The 17,961-nt window shown below is 36.9% G+C and overlaps 1 protein-coding gene across 1 annotated transcript; it reads right to left on the bottom strand.

The window, feature by feature from the left end:
- Positions 1–239: 239 nt before the first annotated feature.
- On the bottom strand, positions 240–16,180 carry LOC100888301 (deoxynucleoside triphosphate triphosphohydrolase SAMHD1-like). Its single transcript, XM_030990993.1, has 12 exons — positions 16,176–16,180; positions 15,707–15,822; positions 15,108–15,178; positions 12,271–12,409; positions 10,925–11,136; positions 10,373–10,464; positions 9,011–9,070; positions 7,562–7,754; positions 6,627–6,719; positions 3,163–3,267; positions 1,218–1,355; positions 240–691 (listed from the first exon to the last, which is right to left on the bottom strand). The coding sequence occupies exons 1-12, from the start codon at positions 16,178–16,180 to the stop codon at positions 581–583; spliced, it is 1,335 nt and encodes a 444-aa protein (XP_030846853.1). The 3' UTR covers positions 240–580.
- Positions 16,181–17,961: the final 1,781 nt, after the last annotated feature.

The following is a 17,961-nucleotide window of genomic DNA, read 5'->3' on the forward strand; positions in this document are numbered from 1 at the left end:
TCCGCGTACAGTTGCGTAGGCCAGCGTAAGGTTGCGTAAGATCGGCGTAGGGTTTCATATACGATCGGCGTAGTCGGTACGCAACTCTTCGCAAGGCCCGGTGTGAAAGCCCCTTAAGTGATTGCAATTACCTACGTAATCGTCTGATTTGTAGACCCTTTTACCGAACGGTTGTACGTTTTGTGCTGCAGAAAGATTCAATCAGTTTGATTTGGCCATTAAAAGTAGTGGGTTATTGGTGTAGACAAATGCTCATGTACCTGTTACAGCTCATTTTATGTATGTTATTACCACAGAAAAAAGAATGCCAGTCGGTCACTCAATTCAGTCTGGCAGTGAAGCCTAGAAGGTAAACGGGTTCCTTGCATAATTTGAATACCAGGACACTGCTTAATGTTTAAATTTCACAGGTAGAACATACATGACATATTCACATAGTATCTTTAAACTAACTTTGCAAGGCAATTTAAAGCACTTTGCAAACACCAATGTGTCTTATCATCTGTTTAGTCTTTCAAAAGTAACCTCTTATCCAAAATAAAATAGATGGATACTACAGTATACGACTGACATATTGCTATCACTCACTCACAGCCTTTTCTTCTTTTCTTCGTTTCGGGTTACGGATAGGCTGCGATTTTCGTCCTTTTTTTTTTACTGGTGTCATATCACAGTCAAGGAAGTTGCCAGTCTAAAGAAAATTAATAAAACAACTTACAGCACAATTAAATTAGTTATTCGATCCTTATAACAATGACTGGTTAAAGAAAATTACAGATTCATATTCAGATTGGCCTGTTGACGAGTTTCAAAGAATCATACAAAACATTAAGCGCATATCAATAGTATTAACAGATTAATACATTTCTGACGAAAAATGTTTTGTTGCATATATATTAGTATATAGTAATAAAATATGATTGATTTCAAAATTAACCTTTCTAATTAACATAATACACAAGTTACAACCACGAGTATACTTTTTCTTAACATAAAGGCAGTCGATAAAGCCAAGAGAAAAGTTGTATGAAGCAGAATGTTGGTGATTTAAATAAAGGTTGTCTTTCTGCAAGTTATTCACATAAATCAAGTGCAATGAAAAAAGCGCCTATCTAAAAAAATTATCGTAGTGCTACACTCAGGTTAAAGTTCGAAATTTTGACCGCAAAGCGAGCCTAAAGCACATTTGAGCATCACTTTCATGGTATCTTACTTACCTCTGGTTGGGCGAACCCCTTTGTCGTACACCAATCAGTGAAACATTTCTTGGCCTTGGCAACATTCTTCGCATCGCGATGCTTGCAGTAGAGACGGATGTAGTGCTCTGCAAAATTCTCTGGAAGCATTGTGGATACCTGATGTCAATGAAACACACATGCATTACTAATTGACTAGTATTTTGTTCCTGCATGACCTTAAAGGCCCACTGTACTACTTGTAGCTACTTGCTACCTCTATATAGAAATAATGCCTGATCGGTGACCATTGGTCCCCCATGATCCCTTTTCTTACGTTAGCTGAGAACCGACTTAATGAGATAGCCACCTGTCAGTGCCCTTCATGTGTGGTCTAATCCCTCCTAACCAAACTATTACAGATCAGTTTATCTATTCATCCCTGCCAGGACGCGGCAAGAGGATGGGTCCTTCACAAGGTGATTTTGAAAGTGGGTACCTGTAGGCCAGAAAACCTTGTCAAAGTTTCAAGAATACCCAAAACTGTTGGTATGAATAATGCAGGCGCGGATCCAGGATTTCTTGGAGGGGGGGGGGGGCCAAATTTGAAATTATGCGAGCCAAATATTGGTACGTACTGGTGACCAGCAGTGGCGTGATGAGCAAAAACGTTGGGGGGGGGGGGGGTCAGACAAAAAAAAATCCGCATCACCCCACTCACTCTTACATTCAGGCCCCGCTGAACGTTTTTCAAAGTGAGTGGGGGGGGGGGGGGAGTGGGGGTTAAAGTATTTACGATCAGGTAGAGCGTAGCAACTACGGTCAGATGAATTTGTATACCTTATTTGTGACACTGGTAGGACACTAATTGGCGTGGGGTCCATGCAGGGAGCGGAGCTTCTGGGGTTTTAGGCATCAAATTACCGTCAGATGATCATCCAGGGGTTTTTGTGACACTGGCAGGTCATTATTTCATTTTTTTTCAATTCATGTTTATTTTGTTTCCCACAGAAAGATTAACAAAGGTATTAAGTCTGAGAGGCAAGGCCCTTTCGGCCGCCGCCCCCCCCCCCCCGATCTCCCTTTTCCCCTCCTTTTTTTTTCTTCTTCCTCTTCTTTCTTTTCCTTTCTCTCCTCATTCCCTTTCCCTTCTCTCTCTCTCTCTCTCTCTCTCTCTTGTTTGCGGCCCGCTTACCCCTGGATCCGCGCCTGGAATGATGGGCTATAACTCTTTATAGACTATCCACCAACATCGCTACGCCCTCTCTCATCTGCCTCATCTGACTACATCCATACTGCATTGTATGCTACACAATAGCATAGATAGCATGGTAGCTCAGTGGTTAGAGCGCCCGCCTCATGAACGGGAGGTCGTGGGTATGTTCCCCGGCCGAGTCATACCAAAGACTTATAACAATGGGACCTTCTGCCTTCTAGCTAGGCGCTCAGCATATTAGATTGGAGAAGGGTAGTAATAACATATTATGTTATGCAGGGCCCGCTGGAAGAACAGTTTCATCACTGAAGTGGCTACCCTGGGTAAATAAAACATTATTATTATTATTACTATTATTATTATTATTAATATTATTATTATTATTATTATTATTATTATTATTATTATTATTATTATTATTATTATTATTAATATTATTATTATTATTATTATTATTATTATTATTATTATTATTATTATTATTATTATTATTATTATTATTATTATTATTAACTGAACATTACTGGCAAGTCCCTCTATTAAAAGCATATATCTATATGCTTATATGGTCTGTATGAGATTATGCCTTTTTATCATTTTAAGTTACAGGTGATCGAGATTTAGATTTGATGTCCGTGTATAATACAACAAGTTATTTCCCATGGGTACCTGCAATGTAAACGTTCATATAACATGGTATCATGTGCTGAGAGCCGAAACGGCGTAAGGGCAAATTACATGAAAGTCAGAAATGTCATGAAATTCCTTAACCTGTCCTTTCCTGATCTCGACGGCCCTGTTCGGGTCTTCCTTGGAGTAGAACCTGACGTAGTCGACAGGGTTCCGTTTACCCATTCCATAATCGATCTTCACCTCCTGAAAGACAATAACAGATAGGGAAATATAGGATTTCCCGGCCAAATTCGCGATTTTGTCATTCAAATCAATTTGTCTTGCGTTCGAATACGACGGTTTTAGTGCAGTCAGGTATATCTCGGGTTTATATTCCCTTTTCTAGTTTTCAAATCTATGGAATTTTCGTTAGAATCTACGTATGTTTCATTCAAATCAATGAACAATGTGCTTCTTTCGCTATTTGGTCATTCGATTTGGCGCAACACGATTTTCTGACATCGCGACGGTGTACTTTTAGCATTCTAGTTCATTTGTAGCATTCAAATTAGCACTTTGTGCACTTAAATTGATGGTCAATATACATTTCTCGTTTATTACACACTTTTTATAGCTCATTCTTTTTCTTTAAAGATTGTTTTTTCATGTGTATTTTATCATATTTCATTTTCTTGCATTTATACACTTATACTTATTAGATTTATCTGATATTCATCAGCATTTAAGTTTGATTGTTAAGAAGAAAAAAACGACTTGCATCTACGGACCTGATGGTCTCAGTATATTTGTAAATGTTCATGTAAGGAAGTTGTTTGTCTTATCAATGAATTCGAATGACAAACGCGCGAATTTGGCCGGGAAATCCTATATTAGTCGGTTTAGTGGTACCATCGGAGTTATGCTCAGCTCTCGGTCTTCATCTATAAACTGACTCTGATTGACCCCAGTTCGAAACTGAGTCACTTCTTTCAGATGGTGATGTTGAAGGTCGGTCCCATCAGACATAAATAATCTTATATTATTTGTCGCAGTCGCACAACAGTATCATTTTCAGTTATTCAGAGAGCTCTAAAGTTGAATGGATTCGTTTTCATTTCTAAAATTACCTTGTAATTAAAATGAAAATATCCACTCCTGCACTTCTCACTTCTCACTTCATTGACTTTCGTGGTGTGGAAATCTTTCTCAAGAACTAGAAATTCCCTGAGGGGCAAACTCCCTATTTATGCACTCATAAGAGAAGACACGTGTTAAATAATACTAAATCTCCCAACAGTTAATTTCCTCCCTTCTCATGTTAAAGAGAAGGTTGAGATCTGGGGAAAGGTGAAAAACAAATTTTTATGCGTATTCATTGTTATTATGCAAGTGTGGAAGAACATCAGAGAAAAAATGTTCCCTGAAAAGCATGGCTTTCAAATACCATCATATTCTAAATATGACATGTAACAGCTTAAGAATGAGGACCACATTTGTATGACACATGTTTGTATACAGTCCCACATCTTTCTGTCTGCAGTGCTTGTTACTTTTACCTACATTGGGCCAAATTTCTTATCATGTTGATGATTCCAGAACCTTGCAGTACACACCAACACCTATATGCTACATGATCAACTTTTTCTGATCGATTCTACACCATTTCTTTTAAAATGCAATCGCATGACCAGAGCTCAACTTTATTTTTAGGTCACAGTCTCTCCAGTCAGACAGATACCATACCAAAAACAGACTAAACAAGAAACTACATCACCCCTAATGGCCAAGAATCAGTCATTTTGGAGTCGGTTTGTAGTCATTTTGGTGGTGTGAACGAGGTATAATATATATACAAATCCCGGCCCCCCCCCCCCCGCTCAGTGTTATTTAAGGTATGCATATGCGTGTTCCCTCCTTTTGAAAACACCCCCCTAAGTCCGGTGTGTAAAGTCAATTTGTGTATGTACGAGCTGGAATGGTGCGTGAAAAGTACCCCTTTACCGGACATTTTGGTAACACGCATGCCGTCATTCCGACCCCAGAGTGGGGAGGGGGGGGGGGGGGGGGGATAGAAATAAACACTGTCTTGAAAGGTTTTGGTTAAAACTATGCGCAATAGGTGACTCCAATAGTACTATTTGCTGAGGCGCGCAACCTCAAAGGAAATGGTACTTTAGGAGTCACCGAGGTCCATAGTTTAAAACAGTACCTCGAAAAATGGCATGGTATATTTGTTTTATATCCTGCATCAAAAATTTATTTTAAAAAAAATATACAATTTAATTTTTTCTTATTTTATTGAACTAAAATCTTTTATCTAAAATTTAAAAAAGAATTAAAAATAAAAACAAATCATGAAATTAAGATTTGAAGAAAAAAAAAATCAAAGAATAATTCAACTCCCAAATAGTACTTTTCAGGGCAACCTTAAAGGTAAAGCGAAGTTTTGAAAATTGGATGGATAGTAATTCTTTACTATTTTGATTTATTTGTATGCCCCCTGTGGATGTATTATAAGCACTAGAAAATTTAGCCCCTAAAACACTTTCGAGAAATTGAACGATCAAAAATTAACCGGTGCTCCCGGTAACTTCCAATATTCCAAATAGCGCCTAATGCCATGGCAGCTGCGACCATGACAATCTCAGAATATGCAGTTCTGATATGTAATTTTCAAACGGAAATAGCAAATCGGTCGATTGTAGTCATGAAACATTGTTTTAAAGCTAAATAATATCAGTCTTGAGAGGGCGCTATACAACATAAAGAGTTTATTATTGCTAATTTCGTCACTTTAGACTAGATTTCAACCGCGACAACGATCATTGAATATCATAAAATTGCATATGCTTCCAATATGTTCATTTGAAACGAATTCATGACCACATCCCAAAACTTTGTATTACCTTTAACCAAATGAAATATTTCTGGTCACGTGACGAGCTCTCAACCAATATAAAAAACCAATAATTTTTTCTGATGCAGGATATAATAATTTTTATATACCTTGCTATAGAAATCGAGTCGTGATTTTAACCATTCCCGTAAAGAAACGAACAATACCAGTAACGGTCAACAGTTTATGAGTGAGATTCCCGAAAGATTCTGGGTAACGGGAAATAAGTTAAATTTTGATCAGATACCCATTGGTTTATGTGTTAAAAGTTACTTTGTGCGAGCGTAGATACAATACAGTGATTTTTGTTTGCGATTGCCAAATGATTTTAATATTCAGTCATCTTTCCAGCGAAGATGAACAGACAGTATCTCAGATTTTCTGTGATGATTTAACCCCAATGTTTACTCAATCTTTACTCAGGAAAAGGTTAAGGTAAGAATTCTTGTTAGATTTTTGTGTCATTTCGGTATATAATAGATACATCGACTGTTTTAATATTCGAGGCTTGGCTGTTTCTATACTGGCTCTCGGAGACGCCCAGGCGCCCCGAGGGATCATGGTAGGATGCAACATCCCCTTGAGCCTATAAAACAGCCAGGCCTCTCATAGCAGTCGATATATCTTTAATATTTCATGAGCATTTATTTATTCCATCAATTCAGTCAAAAAATTTCTCTATAAGTATACACTACTACAAGTATTTAGGGAAGTATTGGGTACTTACATCTACCACCAGGTCATTTGGGTCAAGCTGAGGTCCTTTCAGGTCCTCCTCTGACCCAGCTTGACAGATCTCTCTCCTGATTTCCATTGGTTGCTGGAAAACATCAAGAAAGCAAATGCATTGAACAGATGTGTAAATCAATCCAGTCTAGAGGGTATTCAATATAGCACATTTTCCTTGCAGTAACCGAGTGCTGCACACATTACTCCTTATGTTTGGGCCACTTAAAGCCCCTCTGTTATTGCTGCTTGCGCCCTCTATATAGCAAACAATGTCTAATCGGTGACCGTTGTTCCCCCATGATCCTCTATTTCTTATGTTAATTGAGAGCTGATTTGATGAGATAACCACCTGTCAATGACCTTACAGGTAGGTCTAATCCTCCTCGGTAAACTAGTGTAGACGGGCTTTAAACAATAATACATCACTTAAAAGAGATGACTCAATACAATTTATTGCCCTTTACCAAATTAAATGGGACTTCAGAAGTTTATTGAACTGGTCAACAGATAAAGCTGTCTTCACAATTACCAACTGTCATTAACACATCTGATTGTAAGGGAAGCTATCATGCGCAAATTTCTTGCTGCTTCAATTAAGAATAACTATGGTAGCAAAACGACATTGACTCACAAATATTGTAGGAGAATAGCAAATGCCTTAAGGCCCTTTTACACTTTCACGGATCGCATCATGGATCATCCCGGATCGTCGCTCCGGGATCATCCGTGTTATCTCCGGCATTACCGTGATCCGTGATGCGATCCGTGAAAGTGTAAAAGGGCCTTTACCAAAAATTGACGGTCTTGGTGTCATTTTTACTTAGTATCTTTTCTTATACCTAATGAGATACAAGTCAACGACACTGAAAATATTTTTGGAATTGCAGCTCTCAGGTGTTGCACTCTTTTGGGGGCACCCTGTATACTTCTTACCTCTTCTGTGCCTGCTGGTAGTTGTAACTGTCCTACACACTTGTAGAGCTGTCTGGTGAGGATCTTCTGAATAATTTCTTTGGAATCATCGAGATCTTTCTCCTGTGAGACGAGGATGTGTTCTAGCACACTGTCTGTCAGGTGTGTGTAGGCATACATGTCACCCAATGACTCAGACATGGTCAGCTTACTCCTGTTTAAGGGTATCAATGTAAAAACTATTCTAAATATTAGAAAGAGGAATATGCATGTCTACTCATTAAAGAAGCAAATCATCCTTTCTCAAACATTTTCAATCTAAATATTTGGTTTCCTTGAGACCATCATTCTATGAGCAGGGGATATGTTCTAACAAAAAACAAAAAATGCTAACTGATGACCTAAACAAGGTGACCCTACCCCCCCCCCCCCAAGGGAACAAAATGCCGACCAGTCAAATTTTCAAATTCCATGACAAAAAATTAAAAAAATGTGCTCTTACCCACCCCCTCCCCCGCTTATTCAGCGGCCGGCTGAATCGTTTTATTGTATTGTATTGTATTGTATTTATTTTCCGTCATTTAAAAAACATCAACATATATATATATTTACAATCATAAAGACACACTTATAAAAAAAAGAAAGACGGAGGGATGGTCCTACTCATGGTTTACAGAGGGGTCCCTATAGAAAACATGAAAATAGATACTAGAGGAGTAAGAAAAACTTACAGCAAAATAAGAACTTACAATAATGATAAGAGCAATTCGAGTAAAACAAGAAACATGAGATAAATATTTACGATATATACAAGAGAGAAAGCTAGACAAATAAATTATTTATTGCAAAAAAAAAAAAAAACAACAACAAAAACCGAAATTTTGGGCCCGATTTAAAAATGTTAACCCCCCCCCCCTGAACAAATCATGCGTACGCTACTGTACATGCATGCATGTTATTCAATGACCCAGACATGGTCAGCTTTCTCATGCTCAAGGATTTCAGTTAAAAAACAATTTTCAAATTCAGAAAGAGTTTAAATAAAAGCAATAGGGTAAAAGTCAACTCTTTGAAAGAACCATTCTATATTTTTCGTGAAAATTAAAAATTGTTTGAACGGTATATAAACATCTATTTAAAATACTTCCGAAACACTCGAGGGACATTGTTTCCTCTTTTTCTTATGGTTAAAAATTAGAGTTATGCAGGGAAAATAAATGGGTGTAGTACAAATTGTGCTAATTTTTGTTTACATTGTGTCTATTTATCACACATTACTTATCTTACAGTTCATAGCACTGAATCGATAGTTCATCACTGTCCACAATAAGTCGATTAGTACCCGGCCTTAAAGATGCATGTATATTGCTTTCCAGAGATGCATAAAATGTCTGAGATTCTGGAAAATTGATCATGATATGAAGTTATGATTAAAATGTATAGATCATAATATATATGATAGAAACTGACCCATTGGCTCCTGGGAAAATCCTGAGATGGCGATCAGCTTTGGTCAGAGCCTCTACTATCCTACAGGGAAAAATGAATGAAAAAAAGACAGTAAACAGATGGTGTTAAAATTATTTGTTTTTGTTTAGATTATTTTACCAAGGTATTAAAAAAGTAAAACAAAATATCGCTTCCACTGAGAATTGATGAAATTACCAATGACTCTAACACACTGATTTGGTGTCGAGCCAACCGTGTTACCACGATCATAGGTGTATCAACCTGAAAACTTTACACTTGAAATAATCAATAAGTCTTTAGCAAAATGTCATACATGCTAATGACTTGAAAGGGGACAAAAATGTCTGCTGAAAGACGAAAAGAAATAGCAAAAATATATTCTTGTATGAAGCCTTCTATAAGGATTTTTTTCTTCAAATGGATAGTTGAGTGCTTGCTTAAGACCTGCAAATGCATGGTTATTGCTCCTATTCTTATTTACGACATTTGTAATGCCTTGTAGGACCTAAAATTACTCTGAATGTAATTTTAGACCCTAACATGTGTGAAATTTAGATTAAATACAATCACACCAATTTGTGAAATACTATGACCGTTAATTATTTAATTAATTGATACTAACAATGCACGTGCCGGCTGTTTGTGTGTAAAATAATCAACACGAAAAAGCCGACAAGAAGCCAACATTGGCATTGGCTGGAAATAAAATGTATAAGGTGCTATTTCGTTTTTTCAACGACTGGTTCAAAAGTATTCAATATTTGTGGGGCCCCACAAATAGTTAGAAACAGTTATATATTTATGGATATTTCAGTCGTGTCTGAACCGATTTTGATCAAACAAAGATGATCTTGTCATTTAAAATGTATTTTCTTTAAAATGTTGACACTCAGTTTTTCATTGCCTCACAAAACAATTACTTTGTGTAGCGCCCTCGGCAACAAAACTCAACTATCCCTTTACTATTGTCACAAAAGAAATAAGAAGACATAAAGGAGTGAACGAGAACAAATAACTATACATAGACTGTCAAACAGAAAGCAGTGATAAAGAAATATACAGAGGAAATGGCAAAGGAAAAATGACTCAACAAAAAATTAATCTTTCAAACCCCATCTTTAAAATGTGTAAAGTTTCTATTAAAGAAAACTGGCTTTCCTTCTGAAAGGAAAATGCAGGAAAAACAAACCGACATCAAAACCATGCAGTGACCAGGCAACAGTCATGTTGAGCATTGCTAACAGACAATAAAAAGACTACAGACATCATGGTACTTAGAACTCTCAACAAGTCATCAAAAATGTACACGTGAATACAATTGAGCATTCTTAATGATTGTCATTTCTTTTAAAGAATACTTACATTGTTTCGATGATTCTGGTTACTCTGTGCTGGTAAGCTCTACGATGGAGAATAGACCGCGTGTGGAACATTTCATTCAGATTGACTTTCTCCTAGAAATACATTCCAATAGAGAGAGAGAGGGAGAAAGAGAGGGAGAGAGAGAGAGAGAGAGGGAGAGAGAGAGAAAAAACAGAAACTACTGTAATCAAAAATTCAATCAAATGTCTTAACAAAATTATCTAGTTTACACAAATATATTATTTTTCAGGGTTGCAAATTAAAGGCTGACTTGCACATGTTTTTCCATTTAATTCTAAGACTATCAATTTGGGAAAGTAAAGTACTAGAATTTTGAAGTTCTTTTCTCCCCATGGATTAAAAGTTATATGACCTTAAAGGTCATAGGTCATGATACAGATATACGGTTTTAGATTCTAGACTTCTAGCGCAATATGAAAAATAGTCAATATCCCCTCGCATTATATTAAGAAGAAAAAAATGAAAGATACATCAAGCATCGATATATCTCTCAAACATGAAAACCTTCTTAAACTTTTTACCATATATTACCTTGTCTCTACTGCATATCTGTTTTTCTCCTTCTACCTGGATCACTCTGGCAAATTCCATGCACCTCATATGATCAAAGCTGTTAGCCATTCCAAGGTTGTGACAGTCGCGTGCAAAGTAATCCCATTTATCCACATCAATACCATTCCTTTTGTTAGCCACAATCTCGTAGAGGAAGCTTTTCTCCCGCTTTCTTCCTCTGTACAGCCACACTTTATCATTCTACAAAGGGTAGGAAATTGAGAATAAACTGAATAGAAATCTAAATCCAAACAAGAGCTTCATGTACCCCCAATATATGCTCAGTGCACCAGTGTAAAAAATCATATTCTGTTCGCCGGAATTCTTTTAGGATTTAGTGCTGTATAAGAGCAATCTCTTTACACTGAGAATTTATTGTTTTAAAGGCATCGTTTAAAAATGTTAAATCTGAGATGCACGGCTCTACGTGTTACCAGTGTCATATTGAAACGCTAAAAATGCGCTTCAAAATGACCAAGAAGTGCCTCAAAAAAGTAAACAAATTTGAGTGACCCATTTTTAATACTCGTTTTCCCCAATAAACTTTAACTTTAGGGAACCGTTAGGAAAACGCAAAATATGATTTCGATTTCCAATCATAAATATCTTGAAAATAAGACAGATGATCGGCTTGTACAAGTCATGGGGTTTAGCCTGTCGGTAGTGAAGTAAGAGAAAGAACTCAAAAGATGAAAATACAGGCACTGAAAATGTGTAAGATGTCATGGGACATCGTCTGTTCGTGCAAATCATGTTCATACTGTGATGTCACACATCTCAGCAGCGTTCGGAGAGCTCTTCAGGTGCTATGCCGGGGCTGTATTTAAGCGTTTTGTAATTTATAATAATCGTTACTTCGCAGTTTCCAAGCATTAAAATTTGATCACCTTGTCGAATCAAAGTATCAACTTTGAAATAATGAAAATAAAGTTAGTTTTTAAAATCAATGAATATCTACTTTAAAACTCACACTCATTCATTTATTTAACAAATATAAATACAAACACTGGGAAATATATACATACATATATATATATACATATATGCTTTATGAACGAATCTTCATCACAATGCACTTGTTTTATATATTTGATTAAGATTATAGGGTTAATCAATAAAAAGTGTGCATTTACACATTCTGTAGAAAGTCCCTTCACTGACATCAACTATTTGTTAACGCAATTTTTAGTTTTTAAATAGGAAATATATCCTACAAAATAAACAGTGATGTATGTATGTCTTAGAATAAGTAAATTGTCTTTAGTCCACAAGATTTTATTGATGAATTTGGCATAATTTTGAAAAATCTCTGACCTGCTCCTGACGAGAGTCTTTAGGTAGCCCTTCAATCTGTTCTCTGATGAACAGAAGATCCTGTTCATTTAATCCATTCTCTTGCAGCTTGGCCTCTAGATGATTCTCCTTGATAAGATGATCGAACATCAGCACAGACAGGTGCTCATGCTGGTTAACAAAATATCAATGTAGTGAGTAAATAAACATAAGCATAGGTTCCCTTGTTGACTTTGACCCCACTCTGGTATTAATCTTGCAACAGATTACTGGGAATTACTGAGAATGGTCTTCGCTTTAATCGAATGGTCTTTTATTAAATACATTGCACCCATGGGTGTCGATCCCGGGGGGGGGGGGGGATGGGGGGATATATCCCCCCAATATTTCAGGTGGGGGGATGGCCTGTACAATCATCCCCCCCCCCCCCAATAATTCACCATTAAAAAAAAAAAAAAATGAAGAGAAAAATTAAGGGTGAGAGCCCGATGAGAGTAGTTAATGGTTATTACTCGCAAGATGACCATCAATATACACATTTTGCTATCTCATTTTCATAATACATACATATATACGAAGTAAATAAGACAACCGTATATGAGACAAGAATAAATTGAATTCTCGCTCATACGGCTTCATCAGGAATTGATGAATTTATTCAATTTGTTCAATCAACAGCATCATAGAAATGCAGTGCGCCAAATGCAAAGACGCAGCGTCAAAAAGCAACGAGCTAAATGTTAAGCGCGAAGCGCAAAAATAGCAATCTGCAATGCACATCAGACAATCCTGGACAGTGTAAACATAGATGAACTCTGTGACGATTTTGTGATGAGATCGGAGATAAGGAGAAAGATTTTCGGACATTAGTATGACTTATGAAATAGTTCTCTAGTTGTTATGTTGTTTCCGTTCACCCTTTTTAAAATTCACGTCATTGTATCTTTATTTTTGTTTTTTTCACTCATATTATTTCCTGATATTTCCTAAAAGATTTTTCATTTTTGGAGAAAGATTATTATGTCACAACTTATTTGTAACACAAATTATTTTCAGTGGGAAAACTGAATTCAGACAAGGATTAATATAGAGAACAGTACAACGAATCGTCTTCTTTCTCTAATATTTCAGTGAAAAGGGCAAATCTGTTAGGGGGCAACTGAATTCAGACGTGGATTAAGCGTAAAAATGTAATGAAACGTGAAAGCTTCCGCGCTAAGCGCGGGATGGGCGAAAATGAATACAGACAAGGATTAAGAGTAATAATTTATTGAAACGTTAAAGCTTCCGCGCTTCGCGCGGTAGTGGGGAAACTGAGTTCATGAAGGACACGATACAACAAATCGTCTTCTTTCACTAATGTGAAAGCTTCTGCGCTTCGCGCAGGAATGGGCGAAAATGAATTCAGACAAGGATTAAGAGACGAGAATTGTACATAGGATCGTCTTCTTTCTTTAATAATCTAATGAAACATCAGCAGGGGAAGGGGGAACTTGATTCAAACATTAAGGATTAAGAGTCGAGAATGGTACATCGAATCGTCTTCTTTATTTAATAATCTGATGTAACGTCAGAGCTTCCGCGCTATGCGCGGAAGAAGGGGAACTTGATTCAAGCAAGGATTAAGAGTTGAGAATGGTACATCGAATCGTCTTCTGTCTTTAATAAGCTAATGAAATGTCAGAGCTTCCGCGCTACGCACGGAGGAAGGGGAACTTGATTCAAACAAGGATTAAGAGTCGAGAACGGTCCAACGAATCGTCTTCTTTCTCTAATAATTTAGTGAAACGTCAAAGCTTCCGCGCTTCGCGGGGGGGGGGGGGGAACGGTCCCCGCGGGGGGGAGTTCCCGTGCCCACTACCGCCCCTAAAATGAAATCCTCTTGATTGCTTTCATCCATTGCCGAAAATATTTTGGCACCTATCATCCCCCCAACCACGGATACAAATCGACACCCTTGATTGCACCCCCATCAGGAAAGCTCATAATCATCATAAATTGTCCTCATCCAAAGTCTCTCAACATGACTCGGGGTACGCTCAATTAGTTTCTCGGTGGGAAATCTAAATTCACTGAGTGTGAAACTTGTGAACACAAACATGGTTTTTCGACCAATTCCTGTGTCAGCGAATTATGACATAATAAACTGCAGAAAGTTTGTCTTTAAGAACAGCTACAAACAATAGTAACATACAGCCTTGCACGTGCATCAAATGTGACAAATGTTATATTATAATAATGACATAATATTATTCTGAATATGGTTTCTATAGGGAAAACAATAGAAACAGAAAATTGCCTTAAGTTGATTTCATTCGTTTTTTCCCGATTATGTTCCACAGAGTTTCATTAAAATAATTATACTTTGTTACTCAACATCTGAATCCCTCTCCCGCGTGCATTCTGTACATTCTGATGAAGGAAACCTTCTAAGAAATTAAATTTTGAAGAATACTTATTTATACATTACCAATACGGAAATACATACTCCAAATTGTAAGGTAGTACGCACACAAGGTAATTATTGGACTGAAAACCATATCATTATTTTGATCAGGAGATGGGATTATTTCCAACTGATGTGTCAAATCATTAGGTTACGAAAATGGTCATACTTTAAATGCATTTGTCTATTCGTCCCTTTATAGAGACTTGACAAAATACAAATTTGAGATGGTTCTCTCATCATTTCCTAGGCCATATCGCCATACATATATAATTTTAAACTTCTTTTCACTGATTTCATAAACTTCTTTTCACTGATTTCATATAAAATGGAATCAACCGTAATATATTACAGATATTTTACCGCAAAATATGATAACACAGATATTGCTTTTTTTTTAATCCACAAAATACTTGCATTCACCTTGTGTTCAAAGTCAGGTTTGACGGCAGGGATGAACAATTTATCAAACAAGTGTGAAAACGGACCATGACCTGATAAACAAAGACAAAGAATGGAACAAAAAAGGTAATATTGTGCACAGTAGTCATTATATTACAAATTTTGATTCATCAACAAAGTTTAAACAACATTTAATAGGGTAATATATCCTGACAAAACTATGTCCTTTCCTGATCAAATGGTGGCCTTTACTCTAACATATTGTAATTTGCTTTTTGTTTTGTTTTTCTTTCTTTGATCTACGTTTTGTTCGTGCCAATGTTGATGACTCAGTTACCCAGACCCCAGGCCCCCCCCCCCTCCCACCCACTCCGGGGTCGGAATGACCGCATGCGTGTTACCAAAATGTCCGGTAAAGGGGTACTTTTCACGCACTAAAGTCCGGCTCGTAGTACACAAAAATGACTTTACACACCGGAATTAGGGGGTGTTTTCAATAGGAGGAAACACGCATATGCGTACCCTTAATACCACTGAGAGGGGGGGGGGGGCGGGCCCAGACCTAGCAATTTAGAAATTCCCATATATGCAGCAATAGTTGAGACTATTCTCATTCTTACCTAGATCATGACAAAGACCAGCAATCTGCACACAAAGGATGTCTTCGTTTGTGATCTCAAGCTCTGGTTGCTTCCGTTGAAGAGAGCGGACAAGCATTCCAGCAAGGTAACACACTCTGTAGAGTAGACATCAATGACAATCCTTGAACGAGTCCATTTCTAATGACCATTTGTGATAGGTCGAAATAATTGCTTAATTTATATTGCCATGATTATTGTCAAACGACAATTAATAATAGTAATGGATATTTCTACAGCGGTCCTACACGCAACGCAAGGAGCTTAAGGCATTCCAGTATCAGGTTCGCTTTAGCAAGGCTAATGATTTTAGTGCTCACAGCATTCAATAATTCCTTTTTATCAGAACCTATTTAAACCTGATTGGAGAGTGGCAAATGTAGATTAATGTTTTGCCAAAAGACACTAGTGTAGCATACATTGGCCAAGCAATCTACCTCATTAAACTAGCCTCATGGTGCATTTCAAAGGAAATAAATGATTCTATACTATAAGATCTTATAACACTGATTCGAATCATTCATATATCAAATGAATGAAATATTATGACTCGCTTGACGAGAAGTTTTCTGTGCTCAGGTATACAGATGTAAAAAAAAAATATCTTACAACTCTTACATTCATTAAAGGCCTTTAGTCAGTCATCTATATAATCCTTCATTAAGCCATGTATCTATCAACATACACAATGTATAATGTAGTTGGAAACCTAGCTATTTACTAGTACATTGTTTATCGTTTTTGAGAGAGAGGATAGGAAGAGAGAGATCAACGTTCACACTTCCTGTGACTAAAGGAAACAAAAACTTGATATATCCAATTTCGGCTGTAGCAACGCTTCTTTGTTCTTTTAACCCAAACTAACAATGATGGTGGGTATTCAATATAACCAAACAAAAAGAAAATATTTCTTTTGTCATTATTTAAAATTTCAGACATAACTAGGTACATGTGTAAGCAAAATGCTAGTCACATTAGTAATGATGTTCATAAAAATAGACCATTTTATACTCACCCTAGCGAATGTTCAAATCGATTGTGTGCTGCGCCTGGAAAGACAAAGTAACAACAGCCGAGTTGCTTGATGAAGCGTAATCGTTGAAACTGTGGCGTGTCTATGATCTCGATTAGCAGTGGATCAAAGTCAATATGGCCATGAACCGAGTCATTGAAAACCTGGGTTAAGAACAATGTATAGGCAAAAACAAGGCTTTAGTATAAATCATTCAATATAGTCTTTGAAACTGTGGTGTTTTGATGATTTTGATCAACATAATTCCTGATTTAGGTTCCAAATTGAAATGTGTACTTACCTTGGTTTTCAGGCTTTGAGGGGAGATTCTTGTAAGTGTGTTGATGATTTTCACAACAGAAAGCCTCTTCCCCATTGTTCTAAAATAAATGGTGAATACTAGTGAAAACATACCGAAAACATAACATAATATTCTCATATTCATTCACTATATGTACAAGACAAAGACAACTCTGAGGCCCGAATTCACAAAGGACATTTGTCGACAAACCTAGGTCCGTCGAAACGCGTCGAAACACGTCATATGACGCACATAAACCTAGGTTTGTCGACAAACCCCCTTTGTGAATTCGCGTCAAAGAGTGAAAGAGAACATACCTTTATACGTGCTGCAAAGGCTCCATCCACACTTTGAAAAAAATCTTCCTCCGTCAATCAAACATGCATCCTCATCATCTTTAAAACTGCTTTGACAATGTATGTTATAACCTAGTACAACTGCCATAGGATGAAAAGGCCGACTAGCATTTGAGGCTGGTATGAATATCCTTTCACTTATATGACATGAATAAATGTTATTAGTTTACCATAATCATCATTGTTCGTTGAACTTTCGTACATCATAGTAGATTCAGCACCTCATTTCATCTCTAATCGAAAGTTACAATTCCACTGACAAAAACAAAAAGAAGGTTATTTTTCTCAGAAATCATTACGGAACATAAATAGCACGAATCCTAGTCATTAAATTTTTCCAGAAGAAAATATATTGCATACAGGGTGCCACGAAACAGCTTTATAATCTGATATCAACCAAACTTGCTATACTTGTTTTTTCTTACTTAACTCCAATCTTATCCAGTTTCTCCTCAGTCATCTGTGGCAAGTGATTTCCACTGATGTTTTCACCTGATGTTCAAAACAAAACAATCATACGAATACTCGAATACTGCATTTGTAGTAGAGAGTATTTTGTTTAATGTCC

Source organism: Strongylocentrotus purpuratus, unplaced genomic scaffold (genome assembly GCF_000002235.5).
Source record: "Strongylocentrotus purpuratus isolate Spur 01 unplaced genomic scaffold, Spur_5.0 spur5_scaffold_2, whole genome shotgun sequence".
NCBI classification, from domain to species: Eukaryota; Metazoa; Echinodermata; class Echinoidea; order Camarodonta; family Strongylocentrotidae; genus Strongylocentrotus; species Strongylocentrotus purpuratus.

Coding starts and splice junctions, on each gene's coding strand:
- LOC100888301 (XM_030990993.1), bottom strand. Junction 9,071..10,372: donor ACCAGAATCATCGAAACAAT/GTAAGTATTCTT, acceptor TTTTCCCTGTAG/GATAGTAGAGGCTCTGACCA. Junction 692..1,217: donor AGGGGTTCGCCCAACCAGAG/GTAAGTAAGATA, acceptor AATTTTCTTTAG/ACTGGCAACTTCCTTGACTG.